The sequence below is a fragment of the Ipomoea triloba genome, chromosome 5 (genome assembly GCF_003576645.1).
Source record: "Ipomoea triloba cultivar NCNSP0323 chromosome 5, ASM357664v1".
NCBI lineage: Eukaryota > Viridiplantae > Streptophyta > Magnoliopsida > Solanales > Convolvulaceae > Ipomoea > Ipomoea triloba.
Window position 1 is genome coordinate 22424663 of NC_044920.1, and position 24685 is coordinate 22449347.

At 32.4% G+C, this 24685-nt stretch overlaps 3 protein-coding genes and 1 non-coding gene across 5 annotated transcripts; 2 read left to right on the forward strand and 2 right to left on the reverse strand.

Annotated features, from left to right (window-relative positions):
* Positions 1-1284: 1284 nt before the first annotated feature.
* On the reverse strand, positions 1285-6188 carry LOC116020940 (MADS-box transcription factor 23-like). 2 transcript variants are annotated; one of them, XM_031261514.1, is made up of 9 exons: positions 6080-6188; positions 5749-5955; positions 3451-3529; positions 2608-2669; positions 2408-2507; positions 2274-2315; positions 2161-2202; positions 1824-1993; positions 1285-1535 (listed from the first exon to the last, which is right to left on the reverse strand). In XM_031261514.1, the coding sequence occupies exons 2-9, from the start codon at positions 5928-5930 to the stop codon at positions 1532-1534; spliced, it is 681 nt and encodes a 226-aa protein (XP_031117374.1). In that variant the 5' UTR covers positions 5931-5955; positions 6080-6188; the 3' UTR covers positions 1285-1531. The 2 variants fall into 2 exon arrangements, with proteins under 2 accessions (XP_031117374.1, XP_031117373.1); XM_031261513.1 differs by having other exon boundaries at positions 2119-2202.
* Positions 6189-15865: 9677 nt separating this feature from the next.
* Positions 15866-17887, forward strand: LOC116020406 (L-type lectin-domain containing receptor kinase IX.1). The gene has a single exon (XM_031260884.1). It carries the CDS (start codon positions 15866-15868, stop codon positions 17858-17860), a length of 1995 nt encoding a protein of 664 aa, XP_031116744.1. The 3' UTR covers positions 17861-17887.
* Positions 17888-20603: 2716 nt separating this feature from the next.
* On the forward strand, positions 20604-20676 carry TRNAR-UCU. Its single transcript has one exon. It is a non-coding gene; the product is annotated as a tRNA-Arg (tRNA).
* A 1835-nt stretch (positions 20677-22511) lies between these two features.
* On the reverse strand, positions 22512-24281 carry LOC116021060. Its single transcript, XM_031261664.1, has 2 exons — positions 23637-24281; positions 22512-23069 (listed from the first exon to the last, which is right to left on the reverse strand). The coding sequence occupies exons 1-2, from the start codon at positions 23923-23925 to the stop codon at positions 22882-22884; spliced, it is 477 nt and encodes a 158-aa protein (XP_031117524.1). The 5' UTR covers positions 23926-24281; the 3' UTR covers positions 22512-22881.
* Between the last annotated feature and the right edge of the window lie 404 nt (positions 24282-24685).

Below are 24685 nucleotides of genomic sequence, written 5' to 3' on the forward strand. Positions count from 1 at the left end.
CGCGAGCGATATATATATATATATATATATATATATATATATATATATATATATATATATATATATATATATATATATAAATAATATTATAGTTTATTTTTAATTGAACATGAATTTAAAATCAAACAGGTTAAATTCGAGTTTAAAATCGGATTCGAACTTGAGTTTGAGCATGAATTCGAGCTCAAATTCAAGATCGAGCTCGAACAATCGAGCTGCTCGAGCCGAACTCAAGCATCTCGAAAATTGCCGAGCTCGAGCTCGAGCATCAATTTTCAAGCTCGATCGAGCTCGAGCTCAAACTCGAGCCGAGCCTTCCTTAACGAGCTCGAGCTCAAGCCACCCTAGGTTCGAGATCGGCTCGGCTTGTTTACACCCCTAATGTAGAGTATAGTGTATGTGAATGTAGAGTATATTTACTAAACATATAATCCTGCAATGTGTGAATGTGGAGTTTACAAATTGTGAATGTAGAGTATAGTGTATGTGAATGTAGAGTATAGTGTATGTGAATGTAGACCCAGGTCTACTTTACAAGGTGGACCTGGGTCCACGACATAACAACCCTAGAAAATTAGACCCTACTTCCCGGCCCCTGGCCCAATTAGATGGTAGATGGTAAATTATATCACGGTAACTTAGCAGTCTCTAGGTAACTTAGCAGTCTCTTAGGTGAGAGGACCAATGTCTGATGCAGGGCCAGATTTTGGGCTATGTAAGCTGGGCTACAGCATAGGACTCCAAATTTTAGAGGGCCCAATATTTAATTTTTACCTAACTAGTTATGGCATTTAAAAATAACAAGTTTACAATTAATTTTAAAAGATTATAAATGGAGAAATGGTAAAAATGCAAGTTTATTGTATCTCTTGCTTGCTGCCCCAATTTTGTGCATGTCCTCCTTTACATTTTTTTTTTCTTTTAAATCCTTTTGTCTTTCTCTTTGCACACAACAACATTTTACCACATTATTATTATTATTATTATTATTAGAAAAAATTACGGTATTGTTTTTAAACATTATACTTTTGGTAAGGCCTCATTTATTTACTAGAACGGGGTCACAAAAATCTAAAAACCAGCCCTGATCTGATGTATCACATTAAGTGCAACTCTCACACTGCTAATGTCAGGTCTCGCCCACAATCTACCACCTAACTCCCATCCACTTGAAGCCTGTTTTAAAGCTTCAGTGACATTCTTAATCCTAACTTCTCAATTGATTTGCAATTCTTACCTCTCAATTGCCATTTCAACTCTCCCAATTTGATTCATGCATGCAAGTGAACCAACCAAGGATTAGGGGCAGTATTATATATATTCAATGGAACTATGTGGAATAGCTAGTGTATGTTGAGTCGTCAGGGTGAAGTTGTGCATGCTTTATTACAGGCAGCCTACACTACATAAATTCTTTCTGCCTTCTATAGTCAACTGATTTTGGCATGTGTAAAAACTAAAAATAGATTATCCCCACAACCCATACTTGTTAGTGTTTTTGTTGCATTTTCCTGCATGCCTTCAGTAGCCTTTACCTGCACCAAAAATATAGCCAAGAGAGGCATTTAATTTATTGGATGGCAAGTTGGTTGTCTGGTTTTTATGTGTTGAATGAATGAGTGCAATAATTGAAGGATATTTATGCTCTGTCTCAACTAAAAAGTTAGCCTTTGTGGTACAGAGATTTGAACCCATGACTATTTTGCATGGAGTTGGCTCTGATACGAAATTAAAGGATGTGCTAGCTCTGTCTTAATTAAAAGGCTAATTAAGCTGATAGTTGGATTGCACGTTTATTTTTATATATTAATTATATGACTTACCCAAAGTCTGATGCTCTTGACATGACATCAAAGTTTTGAGGGGGCTCAGGCTGGCTTAACTGGAGATCTATGGGGCTAAGTGAATCCCCACAGAAGGTGAAATCAGATGTAGTAGTTGTTGTATTATTCTTGGTCACTGCAGCAGCATCTGGATCCCTTGTGCCATAAGCCTGAAACAATATAATGAAATCAACCTCTTTCTGATGTATCTGCCATTTAAGAATTGAAAGCCAGAAATTGTTTAATTTATTGCCTCAAGTTTCATACTAGATTAGTGATGTATATATAAGAATACCTTTCTGTACAGTTCCGAATTTTCTTGTTGAATGAGTTTTACCTTCTTATACAGTTCCAGATTTTCTTGATGCATGATAGTCCCCTGTATGAGTTCGATCAATAAAAATAAAAGTTATTTTCTCTCTTTTGAAAGCTATTTAGACTACAATTTACCTTTCGGGTTAGCTCTTCAATCTCATTAATTAATATCTGTTCCTGTAAAAACCAGGAAAGAAATTAAAGGGCCTCAATTTGTAAACATGAATTCTTCTGTTATTGAAAACTATCTAGTCAAAGTTACTACAGACCTTTTTGGCCCGGATGCCCTTTAAACTCATATCCAGTTTGTTCTCAAGATTCTGTAGATCTTTAACACTTAAACCATACAGTTCTTCTCCCATCAATTGCCTGGTTTTATGAAATGACAATGTGATGATGAGTTAGATAGCTAGGTGTTCATATATAACAGATTCCTCAATATTTGTATGCATATATAAATATGTATTACCGATGATTTTGTTGGAGGCTGTGTAGTTCTTTCCTCAAATTTGTTGCTTCCCTTTGCCAAAACTAATAATAACAAGTGCAGATATAATGCTCATGAATACATTGTGGTAGGAGGTAGCCCTTCCTTCTTAAGTAATCATGCATATATAAATGAAAAATACTTGGTTTGAACCGGTCAGCTATAAGCAACCTATGCTAGTTTACTTCATTGTGATCCTTTACCGGTTAGGGTCACAAGGCGAGATTTACCTAGTGCACACTCTCGATAGTAGCTGTAGTTTTTCTCATCACCCAAAAAATAAATAAAAAATACATGTACTCCCATTTTTACTCCTTATTTCAAAATATATGATTTAGACAACTTTCTCTAGAACCCACAAGATGGGGATGTCTTATCAAAACTTGTCATATTAGAGCATTCTCAATAGGAATTTTTATGTTGGTTTTTGTAGAGCTAAAATCTGGTGGGTATAATTTTTAATGATGCGAATTTTGATTTTTTTTCTTGGTTCTTTCTTGCAAAGACCTTGATTTTTGCAAAAAAAAAAAAAAAAAAAAAAAAAAAGACCAATGAGCGCGCTTTGAGTGCACTGTGCATCCGCTAGTTAGAGCGCGCACTTCAAAGTGACCATCAGCTAGCCGCCACTCTGAAATTTTGACTATTTGTTTCTTAAAAAAATTCTCAGAATCTTTTATTGTTTACTTTTCTTTTTCTATTCCTTTTTTCTCTCTCCTTCCTCTCCTACATGACTTCCTAAAAACTAACAAAAAAAACCCCTAACTATTGACGTTAATTCCATACAATAGAACTCTATATAAATGGCGATATGATCTATTGCCATACCTTGAGTTCTGATGTTGAATCCTGCAGTTGCTGGCTTTGCTCTTTCGTCTTATTATATCCTTCCATAATTGCTTTCATGCTGCACTCAAGTTGGAAACCACAAACAAATCCATCAATAATAATAATAATAATAATAATAATAATAATAATAATAATAATAATAATAATATTATTATTATTATTATTATTATTATTATTACACAGATAAAGGTTTAAAAAAGAAACTTTTGAATACTCATTCCATCTCTATTCCTTTGACCAATTGATGAATCAAACATTGGAATACATGTCCTAACTCTATTCATTAAGCAAATTACCAACTAATTGAATAGAATTAATATTCTATTTCTTGTCTATTTTATTTTTTTTTGTGGAATAACATTCCTATTCCTTCAAAATTCATTTTATAAATCAAATATGCTGTAATATGAATATGATGAATAAGTCTTGTGTAAAGATGTCTCACGTGAGACATTTAATATTTGTTAGTTCAAATGTACTAGCTATATATAATAATTTTGTCTAGCATTATTATATTCAAATTGCAATGTGTAGAATTATATACACATATATGAACTTTTTAAAGGCATGTAATATGATAGTATTCATATTACAAATCAATTATTATACCATAGACCCTAACTGACATATGATTCATTTTTTGTATATTGAAAATTCATTTTTAGTACATTGAATGTTAATTTTTTAAGGTTAATTTTTTTGTATACTACTAAAAATAAATTTTTAATATATTAAAAATGAACATTAATCAATGGTCCACAAATAGTTTAGGCTAGAAAATGAAGCCATCCAAGTACGTAGAATCTAAAAAATCTATGTGGTGTTTAATTTGGTTCAATAAATGTTTTGAATTATTGTAACATTCTCAGAAATTTCACATAATTAATCTAAGAATGTGAGAGTAATGTGATTCTCATGAATATTAAAAAAAAAAAAAAAAAAAACACACACACAATTTGAAAATCTCACATTTCCTATCACGAACTCACATCCTTTTGAACCAACCAAGGAAATATAATATAATAATATTACAATATTCACATTCCTAAGAGTATGTGAGATAATTTGAACCAAATGCCTTCGAGCCAAATATTTAAATTTAATTAAAAAAAAAAAAGGAAAAGGGAGGCAAAGAGTCAACTATCTTTTCTCTCACACACACTCTATTATGTTTATTTAGTGGAATATGTTCAGGCTTAACCGCCAATAGGTATGGATCTCATTGATGGATATCCTTTAATTTATTATCATTGATTTAATTAAATATGATAACTAAGCATTATGACTTGTTAAATATAATGTTAACCCCACTTAAGAGTGATCTAAAAATATTTATGACCTGTACTTTGAGTACAAAGGTCATTTATAAAATAGTGATTATAGACCCAAGTCATATGATAAACTTTTCATGGGCTCCTATTCCCTGAGAGAGAATTAAAAGGCAATTGTTATACCATTGACCATAGTTCATATTGCATTGTAAATATTGATATAAAAATTTTGTACTTTCCCTTAATACATTATGTACCTAAAGTTAACAGTTATGTAAACAAATAACTTGATAATTAACCTAATGGGGTCGCTCAGGTGACAAGTAAGTTCTCTTTATAGAGAAGAATTTCGGAGGAATCCGGATTCGATTCCGCTTGGGCTAGATACCGATACAGAATCTACGTAGACCCTGATCCATGGTATAATTTGTCATTAAAGGGTTACCACTCTCTCTTTTAGACAATTTTTGAAGGTTAAACACGCACACACGGTAGTTCTAGAAGTATTTGATCATCAATAATAATTCATCACTGACTCAAGTAAGTTTCGATTTTAATTTATTCTTATAATTTAACACGAAATCTTTAAGTTTATGTGATTGTTTCCTAAACCAGATTATCCCGGCCCAACAAAAATTTCTCGTCTTAGTTTTCATTAAACACACATGACACACCCAAAACCCTTAGATCATCAATTGAATTTGATTGATACTGCCATGCAGATTAATGTTTATCTGCAGATAGACTACTGCAACCTTAAAACTTCATTTGATTTATGCTAGCTCCATGTTACATATAAATATAAGATTTAATTATTAATCCAACTACACAATTAATTAAGTACCCGGCCACTACATAATTATTGAATTATATATATTACAAGTTGGTATCTATATCTATCTGTAGGATTCAGAGAGACATCATTATTCCTAACAGACAAAAGATTAAGCTAAGAAAACATAAAACTAAATAATAATATTGAATTGAAGCTAATTAAGGTAGCTACCTGGTACTTGCAAATTCATAGAGCTTTCCGGTGCTGGAGAAAATAACCAATCCGACCTCTGCATCGCAGAGAATGGCGAGCTCCTTGGCTTTCTTCAACAGCCCATTTCTTCTCTTGGAGAAAGTGACTTGCCGGCTCGTCGTGTTATCGATCCGACGGATCGCAATCTTTCCCCTCCCCATCTGATCTTCGCTTAGCTAGGGTTTTCTGGACAATAAAAACACTTCAGATCTTTCAACGCTACAGTACGTACAGTTTTATTTTAGGTTAAAACAAAACAGATACATATATATATAAAGAACAAGATTTGGGAGGGAGCTGAGGAGCTTACCCGGACCAGATTAATTTGAGAGAAAAAGAAGAATTGTTGGGAGAAAATTTGGGTCTAAATATAAGAAAAACACAAAAGGTTAGCTCCTAAACCACTACTTATATTACCAGTTTGTCTGGAAACAGCTAAGAAAGTGGTTTGCATTTCCACTCTAAACAACAGATAATTTCATTTCAGCCCCTAGTATTTTATAAATTACGGGTAGTGCCCTCAAACTTGTGATGATCTTTCTCTTTTCGCCCCAGTAAATCATAACATGCATGATTTAAGAATATTTAGGGTCCGTTTGGAAACTTGAAACTGACTTCCTGAAATCATTTTTTGAATTTTTCAATATTTGAGTATTCAAAGAAAATGTTTATTCTGGTCAACCGAAAAAATGTCTAAATCGACTGAAAATGTCATTCCTAAATTTGTAGTCATAAGAAATTTTTCAAATTCTTTATTTTTTCCTCTTTTCTATCTCTTCTCTTTTCAATAAAAATTTAGAAATTTAAATTTTCAGGAAGATTTTTAAGTAGTCTTTATCTTGTTTTAAAAATAAATATGAGTTTGAATTAGTATAAATACATTTCAACTTTTTAAGATGTCTAAAATATATAACTAAAAGGTTCTCTCTCGTGGAGCTTTGCAGGCTCGAACTCGTGTTACTATTACATATTACCATGACATGAGAAATTAAAATGCAATAAATTGTACTTTTGAAATAGTAGGGGTTAAAATGCCAATATATAAAATATGATGGGTCAAGGTGAAATTATTGTTTATTTTTTCCTTTTCTTTTTCTGTGTATAATACTCCGTACTTATTTAAGGTGTTTTGATTTCTTGGACCAGTAAATGAGTACGACGTAATGTATTTTATTGCTGGCATCGCGTTATCTATGATTGACACGTAGGGACTAGGGATTCCAAGTGTTTCCTCAGAATTACTAAAAGAGGAAATGTTGTTTTCCTATTTAAGTAACATTAAACCTCGAAACATTAATAGAAAAAATAAAATAAAATAAAATAAAAAATAAAACCTCTTACCCAGTAAACACCTGCTAATTCTGACATTAAAACTTTTAGATATATTTTTCGAGGAATTTTCACGTGGGTTTGTCGACACGTCTCCTTTAAACATTACTCCGTATTTATTACTATCTCCGTCCCATTTTGGATGTCTAATTCGTTTAACGAGGCTTGACTGAAGTTATTTTAATCTAATTTTTTATAATATTAAATCTAACATTAATATATAAAATTTATATATTTAGAAAATACATTAAAAGTACTATTAAACACAAAAAATTAAATTTAAAAATAATGAAAATTTACTAAAGAAAATAAGCAATAAAGAAGGAGTTGATTTGACCAATGAATAGTGAATAGGACAGGTAAAATGTGACAGAGGGAGTAATTAATATGTCTATGATTACCTGGAGGTACATTTTTTTTAAATTTATTATTAATTCTATTATAATATAGTTATGTCCATTATTTTTTTCAACCTATTAAAGTACGAAAAGTCAATATCATTAGAGTTCAAATTTATGACTTTTCATTTATAAGAGTCATATTTATGTTGCTTAATCGCAAAATTTTCGACCGAAGCATTATATTTAAGTTACTTTTGAAAATGGGAAAAATCCCATTTGGGAATCAAATGAAAACATATACAGTATATAATATTTAAATACACCCAAATGGGGAAATGGTTGAAGGTCTGGTAGGAAGCGTTTTATTTAAGTTATGTTATAAGATCTTCAACAATTTGCCAATTTGGGTGTATTTAAATATTATGTCTTGTAAGAATATATTTTAATTTTTTTTTTTAGATTCTAGACTTTTGTATAATCTTTCTACACTTTTCTAGAATCTTTTAAACTTTCATCAACTTTGTATGAGTCTATAAGTCTATAAAAATCTATAGAACAGACATTTATCGACTTTTAAAAACTTTTTCATATTAAAAAGTCTACAAAAATCATTCAAACTTTAAATTGAACACACCCTTACAAACATTCCATAACTTCTATTAATACATTATTTGTAATTTTCTTACAAATTAAAATATATTTTTATAAATCATAAATAAATTAATGCATTGCAAAAAAATAAAAAATAAATATTAATTTTCACAAAAATAGAGTATATTGTACATAAAGAAAATATAATCAATTTTTACTATAAAATAAACGAGAATTTCTCAAAAAATTCAACTTAACACAAATACATATATTAATAATTAATGAACATACAATTACATAAAATTATGCTAATTATAGAAAAATTTTGAGTTAAAAATTTAGGTCAATTTTGCTGCAAACAACATCTTTTTGTTGTGAACAACAAAAAATAATTTTTTTTGTAATAATTTTTTGTTATGATTTTTTAAAATATGTATGAAAATAAAGCGCTAAACATAAAAAGTATATCAGTATTTATGAATGGTTTGAAACGCACCATAAAATTTGATACGAATCTATGAAAATTTTGTCTTATTTAGATAAAGAAAAAAAGTTTGTAGAGAAAGATGAAAAATTTGGAGTTGAAGGGTTATATTTCATCTATTTATATCAGTGAAGAAAAAAGTCTATAGAAATCCTATTCTGATAGAGTCTATGTAAATTAATAAGTTTTTGAATACCAGTAGATTTTAAAGACTCTATAAAAGTCTGAATCGAATACCAATATACTTTTAAAGACTTTTAAAAAGTCTGAATCAAATACCGGTAGACTTTTAAAGAGTCTTTAAAAGTCTAAATTGAATACCACCAAATTTTTAAAGTCGTTAAAAGTCTTTAAAAGTTTATAAAAGTTTTTATTGAATACACCCTTTAAGGGTGTGTTTTTTTTTTTTTCATGGGTTTACACACCATGAATGAGAATAAAAATCATAGTTAGTGTTTAGTTGACAATTGTTTAAAACACAACTAGATTAGATTTGATTACCCCTCAATTAAAAATCACATTTCTTAATTAAAAAGGGGTATCATTCTATATATTTTATTGGTAATTTGATTTTTAAGTTCGGATTAGTGCTTTTAGATTTTTTATTTGATTTTTTTGTTCATATTGGTGCTTTGGATGCCATTATATTAGGATCAATTGCCTTAATTTTTTATTTTTTATATTTTAAAAACTTTTATTCCCATTATCAGGTCATACATAACCAAACGTCAATATTGACAATCATTTTAATTTCACCATACTACCAAACATGCAAAATACTATACTTTCGCCAAAACCCTGTACCATTACCAAGTATTTAATTCCCATTCCAATTCCGATTCACATGCGAACTAAACATACCCTAATTACTATGATTTTGATTCTCATTTCTAGTGTGTAATCCCATGAACCAAACACACTCTTAATTATTATGAGGGATTGAAGTTTTTCATCAATAAAATTATAAAGAAAGTAATTACTTTAATCACTACATTTTTTTTAAATCTCTCTCTCTCTCATACAATAGAAATAAACAAACAAAATACAGATAAATAATAAGTGGCAAAAATATGCATTAATTTGTTTGGAGGAGTCAAAGAGAGTCTAGTACACATTGCCAGGTGAGACTATTTAATTGAATCTTAGTTGAGCCTCATTTGAAAGGCAACTCTCTCAAGAGTATTTAAGTTACTCAAATTCCTTAAATTAAGCTTAAATTAGCACTTTGTGATGATTTTTTAAATTTATTTATTTGCAAAAAACAGTTTACAATCGCTTCTTGAAAGTGTGCTTTGAATGAAATTTGTTTAACGATCATAATTGATAAAGAATAACAAGAAAGTAAATTAATCTTAGTCCGTTCATATAGCTGATCGGTTAAAATCAAGAAAAGTGATACAGATAACTACCTCTAATGTCAAACTCGAAACATTTTGATGGTTTTTGGGAGTACCCGCTAAGTATTGGCACATTTTAAGGACACCTGAAAAAGTTGTATTTGATACAATAACGTGGAACATGAGCAGGTGGATAAGACTGAGGAAAGGTTAACAGGCGGATTGTGTGAAAATTAAAGATGGTCTGCCATTGGCTAAGACCACGTGAAGATTTGTATATAAATATTGTTTTGTGGCCAATAAGATTCTGTATGTCTTATTGCAAAAGTAATTGATTAATTAATTAATTAAGAGTAATTGTATATGAATTTTTAATTCTCTCCCATTTTTTACTTTCTATGACATGACATGTCTTAATTGTTTAATTTAATAGGGATTATGATGTTTATTCATTCTTTTTTTTTCTTCTTATAATCAAATGTGAACAAAAGTAGGAGTAAAAGTTGAGAGTATAATTTTAAAAATAAATAGAAGTATTTTTAATTAATTAATTAATAAAAAGGGATTAATATGAGCTTAATTAGACAGGTGTCAATCGTCAGTATATTTAGAAGACCAAGAAAACATTTAATTTTCATCTAATATAGTTGACTTCTTTTTGACACCAAACACTAGAGGTGTCAAATGGGCGGGCTTTGACAGGTCCGATCTAGTTGATTATTAGTCTGCTTATTTTTTGAATTGAGTTTGGCTTGGTCTAAACTATAAAAATTAAAGTTTAGTCCGGTCCATAGTTTGAAAAATAAAAAATAAAAAAATATTTAAAAATTATATATCAATTCATTTAATTTTTTTTTCTAAATTAGATTTACAAGTTATATATATATATTCAACTATTTAACTTAAAAAGTATTACAAAAATTGAAGAAATCAATATTAATCATGAATGATGCTTGTTGGACTATATAAATGTTACTGTTGTATAAATAAATACTTACATATTTTACTTAAATGCTAATATTGCATTGCTGCATATATTATATAAATAATAGATTATAGAGTAATAGGGAGTAAGAGACTAGAGTCCTCATTAATGTGAATTACGGTAAATTAATATTAGAACAAGAAAGAGTACAGTTAATGTTACTAGTGTTTAACATATTGCTAATTGTGTTAATATATATTATTACCATTTTATATTTGAAAAATTGTACGTGTCAACGGGCCGGGTCGGATCGGTCTATGAACTAACAATTGAATTTCGGCCCTGTCGTTAGTATAAAATAGGCTAGCCTTAGTCTGCCTATTAACAAATCGATCGGACCGAGCCAATCCAAAATGGCCGGACCAGGATTGGACCTCAAGCTAACCCGTCTGTTTGACACCTCTACTGACAGACACGGGTTTTCCCATCTAATAAGCTGAGAGTAAATTATACCATGGACCATGATATATCTTGCATTGTGAACCCTGGTCTAAAAATAAGCTTCAGATTCTGTACCTATAGTTCGTTTCTGTACCTGTAAATAAATTAAAGGCATGTACCTATAGTTAATCGTTTCAGTACCTGTAAATAAATTAAAGGCATGTACCTATAGTTAATCGTTTCAGTACCTGTAAATAAATTAAAGGCATATCACATGGTAATTACATACACATAACCTATCAACCAAACAATAACAATGACTTTGATACCCATTCCTGATAGCTAAACCTGTCAACCAAACATACCCTAAATGTTCTTTAAAAATTTTGTTATTTATATAAATATTTTGTTTCATAATTTACAAATCATTGTTTTTGTAATATTGTATTTGCTATAGAATAATATTATTTAAAATTCTTATGTAACAACAACAACAACAACAACAACAACAATAATAATAATAATAATAATAATAATTATTATTATTATTATTATTAGGGAAAATTGTATCTTTGGTCCCTGAGCTTTAACCAAGTTCCGACTCAGTCCCTGAGTTATGGCCGTATCCGAGTTTAGTCCCTCAGTTATGAACAAAGTGGCGTATTTATCCGAGTTTAGTCCCTCAGTTATGAACAAAGTGGCGTATTTGTCCGAGTTTAGTCCCTCAGTTATGAACAAAGTGGCGTATTTGGTCCCTGGCCGTTAAAACTAACGGAAAAATTAAAAAATAATTAAAATTTGAGGGGTAAAATATGAAATTCACATTTTATTCTTCTTCTTATATCAAAATCACTTTTATAACATTATTTTTCACTTCTTAGCCTCTTATTTTCAATATTTTTCAATTCTGAAAGCATTTCAATAATTTTAGTATGACTTGTTAGGAGCCTGACTCTCGTATAACAAACTTAAAACCCAGTACAAACAAAGAAACACTTGATCATTGTGTTTAGGCATCTGAAAACACTATCCTAATAATTTTCGATTTTCTTTACTAAGCAACAAAGGTAATCAAACTAGAACTTTTGAGATACTAAATTCTGTTTTCTTAAAACCAGAGTAATGAAAGAGGAACCTAAGAATCAATTATGAAAATTTTAAAAACTTTTGTAACTTCAAAACACGACAATTGACTAAACTATTGCATACAAAATATTTTTTACATAATAAAAATCTCAAGTTATTCTTTTGGTGAAATTCTCATAAAAGCAACCTGAGAAATTTGAAATTATTTTGTATCTCAGAAGTTCTAGTTTGATACCTTTGTTGCTTAGTAAAGGAAACCAAAAATTATTAGGATAGTGTTTTCAGATGCTTAAAAACAATGATCAAATGTTTCTTTGTTTGTACTAGGTCTTAAGTTTGTTATACGATAGCCAGAATCCTAACAAGTCATACTAAAGTTATTGAAATGCTTTTAGAATTGAAAAATATTGAAAATAAGAGGCTAAGAAGTGAAAAATAATGTTATAAAAGTGATTTTGATATAAGAAGGATAATAAAATGTGAATTTCCTATTTTACCCTTCAAATTTTAACTATTTTTTAATTTTTCCGTTAGTTTTAACGGCCAGGGACCAAATGCGCCACTTCGTTCATAACTGAGGGACTAAACTCGGATACGGCCATTACTCAGGGACTGAGTCGGAACGTGCTTAAAGCTCAGGGACCAAAGATGCAATTTTCCCTTATTATTATTATATATTTTGTATAAATGTATTTATGTCTTTTAAACATATATTTCATTTTTATTCTTTAAACTAACCAAACACTGAAATATCATTTCTAAACTCTATTTCTTCAGTGAACCAAACAATGGAATACATATCCTATTCTATTCTATGTCTATTTCATTCCACATGGAATAGTATTTCTATTCTCTTAAAACTCGATCATTCCGTAAACGAAACATGCTTTAAGAGTGTGAATTTTATACCTAAAACGACTAAAATCCTAAATTCAAAATCTAAACTGTACAACTGGCTACTGACTCTGTTACAATGTAGTATCTGTTCAACACTAAAAAAAACTGTACAACTGGCATGGCATGCATGAGTACTCAATTAACATATTCTTGTCGTAGTTGATCCGTTTGGGGTTTTATTTATTTATTTATATTTATGTTATGAGGATCCGTTGCCAAAGACCTTGTGGTCAAGCGGCACTCGGTGTATACTTCCATGTGGAAGGGAGTGGGTTCGAGCCTTTGTTGACTCTTTTTGCTTCAGTAGGTTGAGAAAGTAGCTATGAACAGATACTACATTGTAACCGAGTCAGTAGAACTCAAAAAAAATGTTATGAGGATCCGTTTGGGTTCCTAATTTCAAGAATTATGTCGTCACAATAGCAAATATTAATGGTTTCATGTGGCACAATTACAAAAATAAAATAAAAAAAATTAAACCCAATAAAACATAGGTTCTGTTAGATAAAATAATTAGCTTATTAGTCAAAAATCAATATAAGTGTTTGGTTAATTTGTAACTCAAAAAGTTGCTTAAGTAACTTTTTCAATTAACTTTTTGATAGAAAAATTATATAAAATCAATATAAGTGTTTGGTTAATTTGTAACTCAAAAAGTTGCTTAAGTAACTTTTTCAATTAACTTTTTAATAGAAAAATTATATCAAACAACTATCAGCTAACAACTAATTTACCAAACACATTTTTACAATATATTTTTTTTTGTCAAAATAGAAAATAAAAGGTATTTTTTTTCATGGGATAAATCTACATGGAACAAAAAATTTCGCCATCTAATATGACAAATTTTATTTATTTATTCATTACCATGAATTTGCAAACCCCACCTTACGTTAAAATTGACACATCAAATATATTGTGAAAGATTTTAGTAAATTTTGTAATCCCTATAGCATGATAAAAAAATTTATGGTGCGTTTGGAAATCTACAAATAACTTTCAGAAGTTATTTTTCTGTATTTGGATATTTTTAAACGGATTCTTAGTGAAAATTTGTGATCACTATAACATGATTATTTTTCACGAAATACTTCTTTTTTAGTATTACTGACTCTATTACAATGTATTATTTGTCCATATTTTCTACGAAACACTTATTTCCCTTTCAAGATGCATTGAAGAGTGTGTATATGATGACAAATTATTCTGTGGACTCAAGTCCAAAATACACTATTTACATACCGAATGTTCACAACTGAAGGTTCACAATTTACATACTAAATATTCACAATTCAAACTGTGAACCTTCAAATGGACACATGTTCAACTTGTAAAGTGGACAAATGTCCATATGATGAAGCCAAATATAAAGAATTTAAGCCTAATAAAGAAAATAAAGCCCATAAATATAATGGGCTCTCTCAAGCTGCCATTGTTGTTGTAACGACAATAACTGCCCAAAATCGTTATAGTTATCCCGCTCGTTTCTCTCACAATTTTGCCGCGAACCCAATTTGGGTTTTCGACGGAGCCATAAACCGGGGAAACACCTCAACCCAATCCGCTTGCTTCACGAGAAACATGTACGCCGTTGCACAATAATCCGATGTAAATGTAACTGTTTCTAACAATGCATTTCAGATGTTTGTTTAAATGCCGAAGAGTGATTTGCAGAACTGGAGCCTCGACAGTGGATTACACAATGGGGATCAGGTATGTCAATTTGTCATCATGCTTCCTAGATACTGGAAATCATAACACTTTTAGTTGGGTTAGCAGAGTACTTGTTTAGTCTTACAGTCTATTTGTGAGCCTTTATGAACAATAGTAGTTTCTTTATGGGATTTGTCTTTAGCAATAACATTTTTTCCCAATAAAGAAGCAGTTTTATTTTAACATATAGCGTTAATGAATGAATCTATCCCTAATAGTTTATTTCTAAGTTGGAATAAAAATGAGATTCAATTAAGCTTAAATTTTTTGTGCACATGCAAAGATTTAATGAAAATTGTGATAAATGGGAAACTTAATTGTGTTGCATCTTGAAGAGGTTAGTGGAACAAAACCCCCAAGTAAAAGCATTTTAAAATTCTGCTCCACCTGTCCTTTCATATAAAATTATAAAAATGTGCAAGGTCAAGATTAGTTTGGTTTCTTGTAGTAAACAAAACATTATAAGCTATATTCTTTTTGCCAAATGCCAAGTATTTTCAATCTGTTGATAAGATTGCTGACTATTTCTCATGAATACTGACAAATAAGGTTTGTTGAAGCGCTCATCGGTTTGTTTCTTCTTGTTAATTTAATTTGTATTCCACAAGGCCATAGAGTTTACTTTCAGTGGGTGGAGAAGAAATCTAAGGAAATTCTCTGTAATTTATATGGATTGGACTTTGATTGGAATGCAAGGAATATCAAATTCAAAATATCAATATCAGATCACCAACCTGATGCTATCTTTTGCTTAGAAAATTTGACACTGTTTTGCCGGCTATGGAATTGCCAGAAAATCTGTAATTTAAATTACCAGGCATGTGCATAAGTCAATCCTTCTCATGTATGGATTATAAAATAATATTGCTAGTTGGAATATCAGGTTAGGCTATGCTGCTTCTTAATTAGACACAACCTTTGGAGTCTGGGATAATCCTAACTGAATTGAAACATGGCCTTTTTCTTCTATAGTTCACCACCATCAGTTGCTTGTAATGTCTGTTATATTGCCATCTTCATCTCCTCATTTCTGCAATTCACAGATTCGGTTTACTTTAAAGCAACTCGTTTCAGTCCAGATGTGACTGACATCCTCTATGAAGGAGATGCCGTGGCTTCTGTAGGAGCGATTGAATTCAACAAGGTTAATTATCTATGTCGGGTTGCTCATGCCATATACAGAGAAAAGGTGCCGCTTTGGGATCCTGATTCTGGGAAGCTTGCTGATTTCACTACACATTTTTCCTTCATCGTTGATACACAAAACCGTTCTTCTTATGGCCATGGAATTGCTTTCTTTCTTGCTCCTGTTGGTTTCCAAATCCCACCCAATTCAGTGGGTGGCTTTCTAGGCCTGTTTAATACCACAACCAGTGATTCCTCTCAAAACCATATCGTTGCTGTAGAATTTGACTCCTTTTACAACGAAGAATGGGATCCTAAGTATGAGCACGTGGGGATCAACACTAATTCTATTTCTTCAGTGGTAACAGCTCCTTGGAATGTCACCTTGCACAGTGGAGAGACTGCTGATGCATGGATTACATACAATTCTAGCACAAAAAACTTGACTGTCTTTTGGAGCTATGGGACAGGTCCAAATTCCAGCCTTTCATATCATATAGACCTCAAAGAGGTTCTTCCTCAATGGGTCAATATTGGATTCTCAGCTGCCACGGGTACAAATGTTGAGCGCCACATACTTGAGTCTTGGGAATTCAGATCCAGCCTGGATATTGAAGAATCACATGGAGGAAAAGCGCGAAAAATTGGGTTAATAGCTGGTCTAACTGCAACAGGGGTGGTTCTGATTTCGATTGTGTTGTTGTTGTTTATAATACTGAAGAGGAAACGACAAACGATCACAAACAAAACTCCAACTCCAGAGGCAACAAGCTTGACATCTTTCAGTGATGCTCTTGAGAGGGGTGCAGGACCAAGAGGGTTCTCTTACAAAGACCTTGACTTGGCTACTAATCATTTCTCAGATGAGAGGAAGTTGGGTGAAGGAGGATTCGGGGAGGTCTACAAAGGGTACCTAATTGATCTTGATATTCCAGTTGCAGTGAAGAAGATCTCAAGAGGGTCTAAGCAGGGTAAAAAGGAGTATGTAACTGAGGTGAAGGTTATAAGCCAGTTGAGACATCGAAATTTGGTTCAACTCATTGGTTGGTGCCACGATCAAGGCGAGTTCTTGCTTGTCTATGAGTTCATGCCAAATGGAAGCTTAGATTCTCACCTGTTTGGCAGAAGAAATCCTCTTAGTTGGACTCTCAGATACAAAATAGCCCTCGGTTTAGCATCCGCTATAGTCTATCTTCACGAAGAGTGGGAACAATGTGTGATACACCGAGACATCAAATCCAGCAACATAATGCTCGACTCAAGTTTCAACGTCAAGCTTGGCGATTTCGGCCTGGCAAGACTCATGGACCATGAGTTAGGTCCCCAAACCACAGTTCTAGCCGGAACATTAGGGTATCTAGCACCAGAATACATAAGCACTGGCAGAGCTAGCAAAGAGTCGGATGTGTACAGCTTCGGGGTGGTGGCCTTGGAAATCGCCACCGGGAAAAGATCAAACGATGCCTCAACTTCTATGTCCTACACGACGGGGCTAGTGCAGTGGGTTTGGGATCTTTATGGAAAAGGAGAGCTTCTTTCCGCGATGGATCCAAAATTGAGCGGAGATTTGGAAGAGAAACAAGTGGAGTGTGTGATGGTTGTCGGGTTATGGTGTGCACACCCTGACAGTAGCGTAAGGCCATCCATAAAGCAAGCAATTCATGTCCTGAATTTCGAGGCGGCATTGCCTAGTCTGCCAATGAAGATGCCTGTTCCTGTGTATCATGCCCCTCCCCCTGGCCCTGCTGCTTCTAGTGGTAGTCCTTCGGTTAACTCTGCGGAGCCCTTGATTAGTTACTCTAGCATTGAAATAGGTCGTTAATCGTATCTTTAGATTATAATATATGTCATGTATACATGCTGGTTGGTTTTGAGGCAATTTGATTTCTTCAGTGTAGCCAAGGCACATTCAGAACAACGTAACGTGATCTTTGATTTTCAAAACCCTAGAGATGAGGTACTACGTGATGCAAAGTATCACCTTCAACTAGCACAATTACAAATGGATCAAGCTTACAACCGTGTCCATAAAGACATAAGTTTTGACTTTTGAGCAAGGCAATGAGTTTGGTTGAGGCTACAACCATAAGGCCAACACTCGTCACTCGTCAGTACACACTAATACATTGCCTACGGAAACTATACATTGGTCATTAACAAATATAGTCAATATTATACTCAAGCGTATTATAGGTAATTAAAAAAAAAAAAAAGACAAAAATCAAATTGAGTCTATGACTGAAAAAAGAAACAAAGAAAAAAAAAATCAAACACCAAAAATAAGAAGGAAGATGAGGACGATTTAACAGTGGAAGAAACCAAACCTACCACAAATATATTTCCTAAACATAACATCCAACATAAAATAATACCAAGAGTTAAAATACTACTTGGACTCTCAAGTTATACTCCCTACTTTTTCTTCACATAAAAATAAATTAAATCCTTTAATTTCATACTAAGTTTTTCTGTCGGAATTATTTTTTCTAAATTATAAATTATAAATTCAATTGTTTTATCCACTTATTCACCAATAAAATACAGTCGTTAAACCGTGGACCATGGTCACAAAATGACGTCGTTTCGGTAAATGGGAGATAGAGCTTCGTAGCTGATACTACAGTTCATCTCAAAAGATATTGCCTTACATTTGTTTTTATATTATCGAATGAAATTATAATTATATCAAATGTAACTGTAGTTGTGTTGAAATGTAAATGCAGTACGTGCATATGAACTGATACTGAAGTTGTGTTAAAATGTAACTGCAGTGTATATTAACTGAAAGTGAATGACGCAGAACGGAGGTCGTTTCATCCGTCTGTTTTCATTAATTAAAACGACGTGGTGGTCCGCAGTAAAATTTGCGAATAAAATAGGCGTAGCTAGCTAGAAAAAATCTCCAAACATCCTAAAATAATAAGATGCTTAATTAAAACCAGTAAGCCGCCTTAACCTTCAATAACATTTATATATAATAATATATTATATAATTCTATTAAAACATTTACTATTAAACATTTAGTCATATATATATATATCAGATGCGGAAGCTGTGTATAGGTGAAACATGCCGTGAGATTATATCCATTGATCTTCTCAAAATCAACGTACAAAATGAACACAGATTAAAAAACGTGGTGACAATTTGGTCATTTTGCATATTGTTCAAACTTAAGGTGCATATTTTCAATTCTGTGCTTAGGGTGAATCATGTTAATACTTAAGGTGCGTTATTTTAATACTTAAGATTCATCAGTTATACACTTGAGAACTTAAGGTGCGTTTATTGTTGAAACTTAAGGTGCTACATTTTAAAAATTGAATGTGCGTGATGTTAAGACTTAAGGTGCGCTATTTTAACACTTAATGTGCGTCATTCTAACACTTAAGGTGCGTCTTTGTAACATTTAAGGCGCATCATTTTTTTTTAATACTTTGCTTCTTCATTCCAGGATGCAGATTTTTTTTTTTTTAAATTTTCATTGATTTGAGCCGTTGATCTAAATTTGATCAATGACTCAGATCTCACTGCATGTTCGCACCTGGAAGATTCTTCGCACAAGATCTCATCCCTATATATATAATATGGTGAGAATCATGCCCAGGTGAGAACCTGTGGACAAATCTAAACCATTGATATAATAGATTTAACGGTTGAAAATAAACAAAACTTTATAATAAAAAGTACTTTTTAATATATTGAAAGTACATTATTTGTTTACATAATAAAGTACATTATTTGAAAGTACATAATTTTTTTATATATTATCAAATAATGTACTTTTAATATATACATTAAAAATGTATATTGCATTCATGGTCTACACAGCTATGTGAACCATGGTCCATACAATAATTTGTCGTTTCCTATAAACCTATTCATGTCTACAAAGTACAAACTACAAAAGTCTTTATATGGTTTAAAGCAAGCATTATGTGCATGGTTCAAACGCCTTCAAGATTGTTTACTCTCAATTGGCTTCAAGGCTAAAAAATTGATGTACATATACATATTACGGTAGACAAATACTACATAAATAACTTTGTGAATTAAATTTTCTAGTCCATATTATTTAACGAGATTTTATTTGTTTAAGTGCACTATTACTCCTTATATTATTATAAAATATTAAATTTAGTACATGTATTATAAAATTGTTCAATTTAATTCTTATACTATTAAAAATCATAACGCTAAAGTAAAACTATTAACATCGTCAGTTAAACTGTTAAATATGTTGATGTGGCTAGATTCAATATGACTCTCAAACCACTAATTAATAATGACAAAAACTTGTGTGAGACCGTCTCACAGGTCTTAATAAATGAGACATGTTGGATTTTTTATTAATGAGGTCAAAAATCTGACCCATTAATCAAAGACTTAACCAGTTAATCAAATATCCGACCCGTCTTACAGATTGATACCCGTGAGACAGTTTCACACAAGTGTTATCCACTAATAATATCTTAATATAGAAATATTTGAAATGTCCTCGTTAACAAGAATTTGAACTCATAACATTAAATACTTAGTAATCGCGCATGACTTAATAAATAAGGCGCTCATGGCCTAATGGATAAGGCGCTTGACTTCTAATCAAGCGATTGTGGGTTCGAGTCCCACTGGGCGTGTTTATTAACATTGGAAAAATGTACAAATAAGGCTATAAAGTCATCGAGTTCCAAATAAGCCACAATTAACATTTTTAACAAGTCGATTTTTCCCGTGATCGGCGAAAATTTCCGGTGGTGACGATCGCGTCGCCGGTGGTCGGAATAGGCAAATGACCTATAAAAAATGTTAATTGTTATTTTTTTTTTCGATTTAGTGGCTTAATTGTTTTGTTTTTCTGAGTTCAGCGAAAACTTCCGGCGGCGACGATCGCAGGAAAAGTCGTCGCCGGTGGTCGGAATAGGCAAATGACCTATAAAAAATGTTAATTGTTATTTTTTTTTTTGATTTAGTGGCTTAATTGTTTTGTTTTTCTGAGTTCAGTGGCTTATTTGGAGCTTATTTGAATTCGATGACTTAATTGCTAATTCCCAAATAGTTCGATGGCTTATTTGTACATTTTCCCAAATTAATTTGCTGTCACCCAAACATTAGGAATGAATATATCATATATAAAAAAATATCTTTAAAATAATATAAATTAATTAGCATTGGAAGCTATTATATTATTTTTGTTTTTGCAATTTAGGTAGTATGTTTATTATTATTATTATTATTATTATTATTATTATTATGTCATAGGTTCATATTAACCAATTCAATTTTATAGTAAAGATATAGGGATTGAGAGAGTTTATAACAATATTTAAAAATGTAAGAACGAAATGCTCAGAAAACGTGTATACAATAGTGGATTCAGAGGGGCAATTGGCCGGGTAGTTGTCCACCCCCGGCCCCCACCCCACTATATATATAGATTTAGGAACATCTGTTAACATGTGAACCTGTGTACCATCGGACATCGTTGATCTTGTTGTTACCTCGTAAATATAGATCACTGCGTCATTGCATCGAATGCACCACTCCAAACATCTTGACCGTCTAATTACTCATCTAAACGGTAGATAGAAGTTCAGAGGTTCACACCCAAAATATGTTATATATATATAGTGGGGTGGGGGTGGACAACTGCCCCCATTGCTCTCTTCTGAATCCACCCTTGTATACACCTTTTCTCAGCATTTCGTTCTTACATTTTTTAAAATTCTTATAAACTCTCTGAATCCCTATTATGTACTACATAACTTTTTACATGTATGTGAGAGTACCTTACAAGAGAAAAGTAGCGGCACTTTGCATGCATGGAAATAAAAAATAATAATAATACACAATTGAAAAAGTTTCACAAGTTGGCAAGTTGCATGCATATGATTACCACAAAACTACACCAGACAGCACCTCTCATACCACTTTTGCAGCTTAAAAAGTTGAATGAATCCAAGTAGCATATTCACTTGAAGAAGTGAACGTAAATAAAATAATTAGAAGAGAAAACGATGTGGCAGCATGCACTAAAACATTATATTCCAAGTCTTGAGGTTCACTAATCGTGGTTTTGGAATAATCCATCTTTTGTCCCGTTGCTTGTGTTTTTTGAACTGAAACCTCTGCTTTATCAAAGTTATTCCTCAAGTATAGTCCAGTCAAAGAAACTGCAAATCTCATTTATTCTGGAAGCTAAGCTAAGACACCAATTCTCTGACCGACATATATATCCTATATGTCTGTTTCTTCCCAAAAGGTTGAATTTTCAACCCAAGGGTCGCTCCCACGTCTTGACTCAACAGAATATTGGAAGGATATAAATCATAGTAACTCAGCTGAATATAGAGACTAGACCTTTGTTCATTGGTGGGTGCCCAATACTTCATATTCCACTATATTGTTATTTACCTGAAAATGTAATAGTCAGCATCACATTTCAATGATAAGATGCGGAACTTGACCTTTCAAGTTACACCCAACGATCAATTTCATTAAAAATTAGTCATGTAACATTTAAGGAATCCACCTTACATGATGCAATCAAATTATTTGGGCTGCTAAGAGCATTATTCATATTATTTCACAACTTTACCAAACGGATCTTTTTAGCGTCTTGACTTGGTCAAAACACTGAAAATGATGGATCCACTAATTACCAAACAAGTCCATTACATTATTCAGTCTTGACATCATTGTCCATAGAAAGAGGCTAGGAGGTTGGTGTAAATTTTGCAAGAAGATTAGTGGACAACTCAAAAGACTTGATGGTTGAGGCATATATATATATATATGTGTGTGTGTGTGTGTGTGTGTGTGTGTGTGTGTGATAGATGGATGATTCAGTGGCAGTGAATCTTGAAGGCAAAGGACTTGTTGAGCCATGTCTTCCAGCTGCTGCTGCTACTTTTCCTTTTCTGGTCAATCATCCCCTCTGCCTTCCACCTGCTTTCTGTCAACTCTGGCTGTTTCTTGCACAGAATGAAGTTCCTTACGCCGCATAAACCTATCAGTTCTGAGGCACCTAGTGCTGATCAAACCAAACCAATAACATATATATTAGCTAGCTAGAAACAGCAAATTAAAGAAACAAAGAAAGAAAAGCATATGTGAATGAAGAATTGGATATTGTTTGGACAGTGATTAGAGAAGGTCAAGTCCAGCACCAAATGGCTAGGGAATTATTGGGCAGAGCTTTGAAGGGTCAAGTCCTTCTCTAAAATGTGAGGGTATGAGAAAATAAAGTTAAGTCATTACTACTAGCTATAACTTAACTTTTGGTCCAGTGATATCAGAGCCCAACAAGTTCAAATCCCAACAATGGCTAGTGTTGGAGGAATAAGTAAGATCAAATAATATCTGAGGCACCCACTTAAAGCTTGATCCTAATAAGTGTTATCAAAGCCTAAGTCAAGTGGTTTAAATCCCAATTAAGGCAGGTGTTAGGAGAATAAGTACTTGATTTATTAGAGTTAGGTCATGAGTTCAAATCTCAACAAGGCAGATGCATGTTAGGGGAATTGTTGGACGGAAGGTGATTGAATTATTGAGTGAAGATCAATGAACGCTTGATCCTAACAAATACCGAGATACGTACCTTCCAATCCCAAAGTTGTGGGGAGGAGAAGGAAATTAGTGGGATCAGAGCCGAGGAGAGGGAGGCGACCTTGGTGGGCATATTGCTTCAAGGCCATGTCAATAACCCCACCAACCTTATCATCTTCATTCACAACAAACCTCAACGGCCCTGCACTTCCAGGCACATTCACACTGATCAACAACCTAGTATTATTATTCCTCTTCATCACAACCTTATTCCTCCCATCAATCTTGCTCCTTTGCTTCGAATTCTCACAAAACCCTTTCTTCACCCTCATCACCTCCATATATATAAACAGAGGGTAAAAGCAAGCTAATTAAGGGTCGAGGCCTATGCAGCGGTAAAACCAGGCTGCCTTGGCACAACAGAATGATGAAAACAGCAGGGAGAGAAGAAGAGAAGAAGAAGAGAAGAGCATCAAAGCTGAGATGATTTGGACCATCCAATTCAAGCTAAGTTCATTAATTGCTTCTTTACTGTGATTCTGTGTGCATAAGGGAGAAGCGTAGAGCAGGGGAAGTGATTAGCATATGGAAAAAAGGAAGCTAATTAGGGAGTACGTTACTTGGACTTTTGGGGAGAGAAATTAAAGGTGAGGAACGGAGATTAGCTCTTGAAATGAAATGATGATCAGGCTTTAGATTCGCCTCTGTGTTTTGCTTGCATTGGCAACCCTAAGCTAACTCGTATATATACTATATATACTCCGTACTATATAGCCTAATTATAATTAATTCAAATATATCTTCATTCAACCTATGAAGTGTGGATGAGATCAGTGGCGGATCCAGAAAAAACGTCTTAGTGGGGGTGAAAGGTAAAAGAGGTAGCACCAAGTTGCTCTTTTATATAGACGAAAAATAAAACAATTAAAACTTTATACAAATATTAATAACAATATATGAAACATAATTAATTTGATAAAATAATTCAAACAGAAAACACATTATAAATTACACGTCTTATTATTAATTTTTAAAAAATTTATATATATATATATATATATATATATATATATATATATATATATATATATATATATATAT

Bases quoted from the DNA above. Each gene is read 5' to 3' on its own strand.
- LOC116020940 (XM_031261513.1), bottom strand. From the start codon at position 5,930: ATGGGGAGGGGAAAGATTGCGATCCGTCGGATCGATAACACGACGAGC. The intron at 2,670-3,450 runs GTATGGCAATAG...TGTTATTATTAG, and splicing joins ATTCAACATCAGAACTCAAG to TTTTGGCAAAGGGAAGCAAC. The intron at 1,994-2,118 runs GTATTCTTATAT...ATATTGTTTCAG, and splicing joins ATTCGGAACTGTACAGAAAG to GCTTATGGCACAAGGGATCC.
- LOC116020406 (XM_031260884.1), top strand. From the start codon at position 15,866: ATGGCCTTTTTCTTCTATAGTTCACCACCATCAGTTGCTTGTAATGTC.
- LOC116021060 (XM_031261664.1), bottom strand. From the start codon at position 23,925: ATGGAGGTGATGAGGGTGAAGAAAGGGTTTTGTGAGAATTCGAAGCAA. The intron at 23,070-23,636 runs GTACGTATCTCG...TGGTTTGATCAG, and splicing joins CACAACTTTGGGATTGGAAG to CACTAGGTGCCTCAGAACTG.